A 9,275-nucleotide genomic window follows, 5' to 3' on the forward strand; every position below is an offset into this window, starting at 1 on the left:
TGTTACGTTACCAATTAAAAGAGGAAAATTACTTGTGGCATTTCGAATAGCTATATTTCATATACACATTATATCAACTATAATAATTCTTCCCTTTTTAAAGAGCATCTTTATCAGACCGTATATTTGAATACATCACGTAAGATAGAACCAAAGGAAAGACTATCAAAACAGTTTCCGATCATACTATAAAAGCACCAGCCTTTTTTGTTAATGTTGTTCTTTATCAAATATTGCTACCAAAAGCCAAACTCCATTTATTTATTTGATTTTAAAATAATCAATCAATAATTATCATCATCATATCATAATCCTTTCTTCTTCGTCCTTTTCTCTCACACACATACACACACTCTATCTCTCCACCCTCAGACTGTGTCGAATTGATCCATCGTCTTGGTCACCATGGTTAACATTTCCAGGAAAGAATTTACTGCCACACGCAGCATTTTAGTGGAGGTACACTCAAAGGATCTATTATTTATGAGCGAGTCAATTTTTCTGTGTTTAGCATACAGTTCATAAGGAGGAAGAGGAGAAGGATAGGAACCCTTACACTGTCAATGTATTTCCGGCAGTGTCAACCGTACGCTTGACCTGGTCTGTCTTGAGCTCTTTATCTACACTCAGTACACGCTTGGCTATAATGGCCAGACGTTCATTTGGAAACGGAATCTCTAACTTTCTATTATTATCATTATTTTTTTTTATTTTCGTTTTATTATAATTGTAATTGTTATATTATATTATATTATATTATAATGCGTTGTTTGATGAATTCATTTGAAATTTAGGCAGTAATGCAACATTATTGTCAATGCTTACAATGAATGGTCCATGGCGTATATATATATATATATTCAATTCTTTAGAATTATATATATATAAAAATCAAATTAACAGTACCTCCCAAATACTAATAAAAAAAAAAGAGAGAGAATGCTGATTTTTGAAAATGTAATCCAGTCACATATTATTATTTTTTGGCTTTTAGCTTTTAGCTTTTTGGTTGTCATTTCTTGAGTTTAGGCTTAATTTTTTTTTAAAAAAAAAATGTCCAGATTATGTTTAAATTTATGTAGCTTATATTGATTAATGATATATATATATATAAAATTAGACTTTTCAATGGCAACAGTTGCTTAGCAACACTCGCTCTCACTCACTCAGTCACTCATATAAATATACAAGTAATTTTTGTTTTGATTTTGTCTATTCATTTTCAATTTTGGCAGTTTTTTTTTTAAAAAAGAAAGAGCATTTTTCTGCTTCCACATAAAATTCATGGAAACAGCCATCATAGTATATTTAGTAGTTCTATTTTCTTTCTATATGTTCTAGGAGGAGTATCCAAGGCTTCTCCTATCCAATAAGTGGCCCCATTATTGTTACTGCAATCATCATTGTTTACTAAGCAAAAACTCACAACATCAAGAGTTGGACTCTTTTGTATCAATTAGGAGATTTAGTTATATAATATTAGCCTTACACTACGGGAGAAAAAGTGGGGATTATGGAGAATACTATAGAAATGACTTTGCCAAAACTACCATCGGAATCAGTACCTTCTTTCCTATAGTGTTTTTGACCTATCTTTTTTTTAGTGGCAAAGTACTTTTCAAAAGTCTTAAATCAAGCTTGAATCCTGAGCATCTCGTTACTTTAATTGGAGTCCATAACGCTGTAGTTTTTAGAACAAAAAATGAAGAAAGGTGTGGTATAACAGATAGGCTCAGTCCCAGATATATGTATTGTAATGTAGCAATTTGTTTTTGTTATAATGTGTTTTTCCTCCTTAAACAGCCCTTGTTTAAAGAAACAGATGTTTTGATGGTCAAATATAATGGGGTTTACTTTTTTTTTTGAAAAGAGAAAAAGTAGATTACTGAAAATGTTTGGCTCTATAGGACTTTTTACCCTTTGGCTTTCATACTTGGACGAAAGGGAAGTGCCTTTTCTTAATATCTTCTTCTTTTGTGATCTAAACTAAAATAGATTATTATTAAAAAAAACAGAGACGTAGACTACATTTTTCGATTGGCTCTAGGGCTGCATCTTCTTCCTCTTCCTCTCACTAAAGTTGACAAATGATATTAAACCCTCAATCTTTAAAGATCTTGCTCGACAACTTCGTTAATTTTGAATTCTAAAAGTTAGGCAAAGAATTAGGATAAGAAATAAGATCAGAGAATTTATATACAACGATTTTATACTTTTTTTTTGGAACTACCAAAAGGCATAATGTATTTTACATAAATGGTTTAACACGTTCCGAATAGACATATTCCACTCCAATATGCATCCAAAGAGTGGTCAATATACATACACATTTTATTAAAAATAAAATTTAAAGTTAGCTCTAATAAGTAGTTGGGCTGTCCATTGGAACCTATAAGAACTGGCTATCAACAGTCTTTTATTCTAAAGACCAACCTGCCAGCAAGTTCGATGGTTATATTTCTTCCCAAAACTTCTTCTGAAGCTGGAACTGCTCTTGAGAACTGGCCATTATGACCGATTAATGCTTGCCAGTTGATCAAAGCGTCTAACTCAATTGGAGTACTACCACAATGTACTATATAAATACCTATGTGGCCCAATTTTTATGGAATATGAACCTACTAATCATACTTCTCATTCAATCATATGAACCATGAGAAATATATCTTGCTTTTTAGGACAAGGTATAGGCGTAGGGTGTTCTGGTATAAAATGACTATTGCTGAGCATTAAGGGTACACAGTTACCAGCCCAATCCAAATATATCCTTCAATAGTGTATCATGAGTAGTCCTACCAAACAACACTTGTTTCAATTCACTCGGTCGTTCTTTGCTTAGCCCAACAAAAGTCTTATCTTCTTTCGCACTTCAATTAACGCTAGCTTTGGAAACTGCAAAATAGGAATAACAATCGAGTAAAAGTAGACCTTGAAATTTTGATAGTATGAAATTCACAATTGATAATAATTAATCGAATCATATAAAACAAAATGCGGTCTTTTCTTGTAATGTATTGAAACCATACGTCTATGCCTTTTTTTTACATAGCCAGCTTAAGACAGAAAATTGACCAATCAAATATTGATGAATTCAAAAAAAAATTAAAACTGACCAATTGAAAGGGAGAATCAGTGCGCAAGGCAAAGAAAAACGCACAATAAAATATATATATATATTCATTCTGAGAGTGGGAAAACAATATAATTGTAAGAATATGAGACTTGGTTGGCTCAAAACATCTTTCTTTCTTTTCTCTCTCTCTCTTTTAAAGATCACCTGGGAGGCTCAGACCCTTTAAGTTGCCTTAATATTCAATTCTTTTATTTATATATTTATATTTAACTCACATGATATTAGAGGCGCTTCTTCCTTTCAAATGAGCGATATATATATATATAAAGAACTCCAAATAAAAATAAAATAAAGCTCGAAATCAAAACCAAATATATATTATATATATATATATTGATCTTCACACACAAAAGAACGAAAGAACGAAAGAACGAAAGAGAGAGAGAGAGAGAGAAAGGAAGGAAGAATTAGTAAGTGAGTTAAAGTATGTTTAACCCCCCCAAAGAAGACAAAAAGGCATTCTCTCTTTTTTCCTTAACACCAAAAGCTATACCCCTTTTTCTTTAATTCATTTTTTTTTTAAAAAATAAAAAAAAATAAAAAAAAAATTAAAATAAAAAGGAAACCTCAATAGTCATTAAAAGCAATGGCCCTCGCTACATTTGGAATCATCACTCGCCGTTGGAAACCAACCTACTTATCAGTCGATAGCTATAACTCTTACCGTGGTTTATCAGATCATGTAAAATATCATTTATTCATTTATTGAAACAAGATATTCAATACTAATATTAATATTATCGTCTCGCTAATCTTAATCTTAATCTCTAAAAAAAAACATAGATACCAGAAAATCTATTTCTCGAGCGCATTACAGATCTAAACCTATTCATCGAAAAAAACTACCCTCATGTTTATCCGGATTCATATATGTTCCTTGTTGCAATCATCCTCATCATACTTGCAGCCGTATTCTCAATTGTGACTAGAGTTCTCGACATATCCCTCTGGTACCCTCTTCTTATTCTCATTGCTCCTGCCCTCATTGCATATTGGACTACAAGAAGACGAGGCTTCTATTATCTTCGATTGAACAAGGTATGAAGACTTTTATACATTATTATTAACAATAATATCATCTTATTCAAAGTTTCACAAATGAATTACAAAATTACATATTTGTGTGTGTTATGTGCTATGTGTGTTATGTGTGTTATGTGTGTGTGAATGTGTAATTATGTGTATGTATTGATACTTACATATTTTTAATTTTTTTTTTTTAAGTTTTACGATTCTTTATACACACACCTCAAAGAAATCAGCTCAAATGATGCACCTCATCACATCCGGTGGGGCTATCGAAGACTGAGAGACGACGACACCGCAGATACACTTCACCTAACACAAGATATCTCTCATTGGCGGATTGCATTTGTAATTGAAATTATCCAACTTGATCCTGAAATCGATCACTCTCACAACGGCCAAGAAGTGTTGCCAGCTTACAACGCAGCTTCTCAGGATGTCGTTCTTGACATTGGTCCAGATATCATAGTACGACCAACTGCCGAGCAACATAACGGAGACCAGGAGGAGGGGGCTGTTCAGGGGATCACAACCACAACCAACACCATCAGCAACAGATCCGCCACAAATGATAACAATACCCTGATGGCCGAGCCTCCTACATATCGCCAATCCATAGACTTGGGAACCCCTCCACCTTACCTCCGTCCACCCCAAGATTAAAAAAAAACTTATCATAATAACCATATTAACCATATTAATAATAATAACTGTATTTTTTTTCATTCATTCAGTGTATTTATTTTTCCTTTTTCCTTTTTCCTTAGTCTTTATTTGTTTTGTTTTGTTTTGCTTTGTTTTGCCCATTGACATTTACCCTTTCATTTAATTTACTTTGTTCATTTTTCAAATAACATTTTTAATAACTATATAATGTTATCAAATATACGTGCAAAAATATTCATATTAATATCTATTACCTGTTTTAATAGTCTACACACAATATGTATATATAGACTTCTTTAAACTTCTTTATAGGTTATTTTGATGTTTTGTTTTGTTTTATTTCTTTTATCTTTTCTTCTTATTTTTACAAAACGGAGGAGTGGGTGGCGGGGGAGGAAAAAAATATCATACATTTCTTTTTCAAGAGCGGTCCTCTCTTGGGTTTGCCTTTGTTCTAAGGGAATTTTCTAATGAGAACTCGACCGTCAATCTCTTTCCATCAAACACCTCGGGATTGTTGTTGAGGTATCTCAGAGCAGCAAGAGCATGGGCATGGGTAGTGTATTCCAAGAAACCATAACCCTTACTACGCTCCATCTTCGAGGCAGCGTCAATTCTGTCTTTGCTTCGAATAATCTTGGCCTGCTTGACGCGAGGCTTGTACTGCCATCCTTCTTCCTTCTCCTCTTTTGTCAAGTCAGACCGCAACTTGGCCTTGACCTCCTCCTTAAATTTGGGAATGCTCTGGAAGCCCAGCTTCTTGAGCTCTTGATCATCAATGTTCAAAGGAAGGTTACGGACTGACAGACGAGTTCGGGACATATAGAGAGATGGGTTGCTACTGATCTGCTTTCTGCGGTTAGAGAATGCCATCTGACGCTTCTGGAGTTCGGCAGGTGTGATTGTGGCAGCTGCAGGTGTATTGGGGAAAATGACACCCTCTCGCATGAGATACAAACTACGCTTATCTTCCTTTTTCTTAAGGTTCTGCTTATCCTCTTTGATCTTTGTAGCCTGGGTTCGGTCAACTGCCCGTGTGACATCCAGTACGCGGCCATGGAGAGTGAACTTCATACCCAAGCTTGATCCACCGTCAGGAGCCAAGATACTCTTGTGCAAAGTACCCTTCTTCTTCTTCTCTCTCTTGGACATCAACGAGTTGATGGCCGACTGATCATCAGTTTCCTCCTTTTGTGACATTTTCTTCATCTCCTCAGCATCTTCCAAGCACTTGTCGGCATCTTCCTTGTTAAACATACAGACAAATCCAGAACCTCTTGAAAGACCAGTTTCAGGGTCTCTAGTGATACGTGCATAACGAACTCTGCCCCATTGAGTGAAACTACAGCCCCCAGAAAAAATCAAAATAAAATAAAATAAAATAAAGGTGTGGTTAGTAAGATTTTGTGCTTTTAACGTATAATAATAATAACAGTAATAGGCGTGTAACTCACAGTTCTTTAAGGTCTGCCTCTGTGGTCTCGAACAACAAGTTACGGATAAAAAGTGTGGTTCCCTCAGTCGTCTGGGGAAGTGTACGTTCCTTTTTCGCAAACTTTTCCTTGACTTCTTCTTCTTCATCATCATCTTCCTTTTCTTCATCAGAGTCAGAGTCGGAATCAGAGTCGGAATCGGAATCAGATTCCGATCCTGAGTCTTCACTGACTTCCTTCATTTCAGTATCCTCCTCTTCAACAGCCTTTTCAGCTACAGGTACAACGGGAGCAGCCTTGGCGGCCTTGGCAGCTTCTCTATCTTCAATCTTCTTGAAGCGATCTTTGGACAAGGACCAATCAACAGCAATAGTTCTACCAGCATGTTCAGTGGCGTTCAATGCAGCCATAGCCTACATATATTTACATTTATATTTATATATAATTAGCAAAAACAAATAAATAAACAAACAAACAAGCAAGAATCAATTAAGAAAAGATTTCATTGAAAATCTCAATATTTAAGCTTTTTTTAAAATAAAATTACTTTTTCTTAAAAATGAAATAAAAAATAATAAAAAAAAACTTACAGCTTCGGCTTCAGCAATAGTAGCGTACTGGATGAAAGCAAACCCACGAAGAGGTCCATTCTCAAATTTACGGGGAAGCGTAACTTCCTTTACTACACCATGCTCGGAAAAGACTTTTTCGAGATCGGCCTCTTTGTACTTCCAGGGCAAGTTACGAACAATAAGACGAGATGCCTTTGTTACAGCCTCAGTTCCTGCGGCAGGACCTTTAGTAGTAGTTGTTGTTGTTGTGGTAGTCTTGGTAGTGGTGATTGATTTGTTAATTTTTTTAGAAGGTACGTCAATTTGTGTATCTGTCTCAATAACGGTTGCAGATTTGTCCTCCTGCTCCTCTGTCTCCTCTGTTTCTTCTGCCTTGGCCTTTTTAGCAAAAGGTTTTTGGTTATCGGATCTCTTTCTCTTTCTGTTCTCGCCATCTTCATTCGATCGTCCTCCGGATCCAGTAGCATCGGATTTACGTTTGGCAAGTTCCATGCGAAGTTTTTTTTGTCCTTTGAATTTAGCAGACTTGAGTTTTTCCAAGGCTAACTTGGCATCATCTGCAAGAGCGTAATGAACGTATCCAAATCCTCTGTTTTTGAAACCGGGTTCGCCTTCCTTCACATCGCCGTCTGACTTGTCTGCAATCACAAAGCATTTACGAGTAGGTCCAATGTCGCCAAAGAACTCTTCAAGGTCTTTGCTGGTTGCGCTGGGGGGAAGTCCACGAACAAAAAGTGTGGCGGTGGCGATCTGACTATCGCTGGATGCCTTTTTTGATCTAACTGGAGTTTCTTCTGTAGACATTATCAAAAAATGACGATCAATGATAGAGATTATAATTTTTTTTTAATTTTTAATTTTTAAAGCCATATGGTTGAAAGATCACTTAGTGACAGAGTGGCTTAGGACGGTCACATTCGCATAGAAGAACCTGGCCTTCAGTCCGAAGATTGAGAAAAAAGATAGAATCAGAAAGAGAAAGAAAGTTTAGTGCCAATTATTCAAGTTGTATAACTTACCCTTAAGCCCTGGGTGTCTTACTGTTATACAAGACTTAGCTTAATTGAATTGTTGAGGCTATTGTTTTTACATAAAATATAACTAATGTTGGTATGAGATAATGTAATCTGTAATAACATCAAGACAACTTTCCTGGCTGAAACTATCCGGGCATGTTGCTGTTGCTGGCTGCCATACATAAGAAGATATACCGAATATTGAGACTGGGCATGTAATCTTTATTCCATCGAGTATTACAATATTTGCATTTGAGAACTGAATGGATCTTCACAATGGAGTCGTAAAGTTGGTTAGATGTACTTCTTGTGTGGAATCTGGGACATATATGGCTTATAAGATACTAATCGATCATAAAGACACACTTTGCTGCATGTGTTTGGTTGCTTCTAGTCGATTTGATGTAATTTAACAAAGCCGCTCTTAATGTCTTTGTTGGCGGAGCTATACTCCTACAGAGTCCACCAAAATGACCAGTATCAAACACCATCACAGTATGTCTTTCGGCCTTGCCAGTATTGTCCTCAGGGATTGAAGGCTTCCATTTTTGATGGTTTGCTTGTTGTATCTCGGCACCTCAATCCTGGTATTTTCTGCTTCCTGTAAACAATCGCTTACACGTTTTATGTAGTACATTTTGCTTGTTCCTATAACTATGATATTTGAGTTTTCTCAAGCCGATCGAGTAATAGCCTTTGATTGCCTCAAAGTTCCGAAAGATATATCTTAAAGATTCATTAAATTAGTCCCAGTTACATATCCTTGTTGACGGAGTGTTAGAAATCAGGCGGCGTGCACTAGCATTAGCTCTATTCTGTTTGGCTATTTTCACGGTAACAGACTTGAATCCGAAAAGCTGGTAATATTCACCTGCGAAAGTTTTACGTATTCCACATCTTTGCCTATTTTAGCCAGCACAAGCTCCAACACCGCCACAAGAAAAAAAAACAGTGTGCACTCCAAAATCCAACCCCCATGTGGTTGCAGTTATCGAATCGATTTTGGCGGAAATATCAGCAGGTGCTAAAGAGGTTCCAGCAGCACGAGCAGGCCGTTCACAGACAAATTCCAATGGAATACCATCGGTACGAATAGCGCCAGTAAAGTTCTTGCCTGGCAGCGCTTTTCCATCAAAGTCATTTCATGAGTGAAAGCCAATACGACCCGTCAAAGACGTTCTAGTATAAGTCGTTAATATCTTTACAGACTGCTACCGATGGTCTTATTCTAGATTTTTTGATCATTCTGCTAATTCCTGCAAGATTTATTTGGATATATCGTTGCTGGAGACTGTATATTGGTAGTATATTGAAGAGGTGGGCGTTACTAGTGTCAGTATTTAAACCTCATATCTGAAAACGAAGATTTGTAGCTGAAGATCCATCTCCGGACTAAGGATCAAGTTCTCTTAAATATTGGTACGGACAG

The 9,275-nt window shown here is 36.0% G+C and overlaps 4 protein-coding genes across 4 annotated transcripts; 2 read left to right on the forward strand and 2 right to left on the reverse strand.

Moving 5' to 3' along the window:
- Positions 1–232: 232 nt before the first annotated feature.
- Positions 233–929, reverse strand: PHYBLDRAFT_136907 (hypothetical protein). The gene is made up of 3 exons (XM_018429819.1): positions 826–929; positions 557–685; positions 233–474 (listed from the first exon to the last, which is right to left on the reverse strand). Exons 1-3 carry the CDS (start codon positions 837–839, stop codon positions 369–371), a joined length of 249 nt encoding a protein of 82 aa, XP_018285623.1. The 5' UTR covers positions 840–929; the 3' UTR covers positions 233–368.
- A 2,790-nt stretch (positions 930–3,719) lies between these two features.
- PHYBLDRAFT_69450 (hypothetical protein) lies at positions 3,720–4,822 on the forward strand (the record flags this gene model as incomplete). The annotated part of the gene is made up of 3 exons (XM_018442095.1): positions 3,720–3,815; positions 3,917–4,171; positions 4,358–4,822. 3 exons carry the CDS (start codon positions 3,720–3,722, stop codon positions 4,820–4,822), a joined length of 816 nt encoding a protein of 271 aa, XP_018285624.1.
- Positions 4,823–5,140: 318 nt separating this feature from the next.
- On the reverse strand, positions 5,141–7,660 carry PHYBLDRAFT_79512 (hypothetical protein). The gene is made up of 3 exons (XM_018443472.1): positions 6,849–7,660; positions 6,280–6,671; positions 5,141–6,167 (listed from the first exon to the last, which is right to left on the reverse strand). The coding sequence occupies exons 1-3, from the start codon at positions 7,632–7,634 to the stop codon at positions 5,246–5,248; spliced, it is 2,100 nt and encodes a 699-aa protein (XP_018285625.1). The 5' UTR covers positions 7,635–7,660; the 3' UTR covers positions 5,141–5,245.
- A 613-nt stretch (positions 7,661–8,273) lies between these two features.
- On the forward strand, positions 8,274–8,998 carry PHYBLDRAFT_151488 (hypothetical protein; the record flags this gene model as incomplete). Its single annotated transcript, XM_018432690.1, has 3 exons — positions 8,274–8,449; positions 8,628–8,706; positions 8,759–8,998. 3 exons carry the CDS (start codon positions 8,274–8,276, stop codon positions 8,996–8,998), a joined length of 495 nt encoding a protein of 164 aa, XP_018285626.1.
- Between the last annotated feature and the right edge of the window lie 277 nt (positions 8,999–9,275).

This window comes from Phycomyces blakesleeanus (genome assembly GCF_001638985.1).
Source record: "Phycomyces blakesleeanus NRRL 1555(-) unplaced genomic scaffold PHYBLscaffold_29, whole genome shotgun sequence".
In the NCBI taxonomy this organism is placed as follows: domain Eukaryota; kingdom Fungi; phylum Mucoromycota; class Mucoromycetes; order Mucorales; family Phycomycetaceae; genus Phycomyces; species Phycomyces blakesleeanus.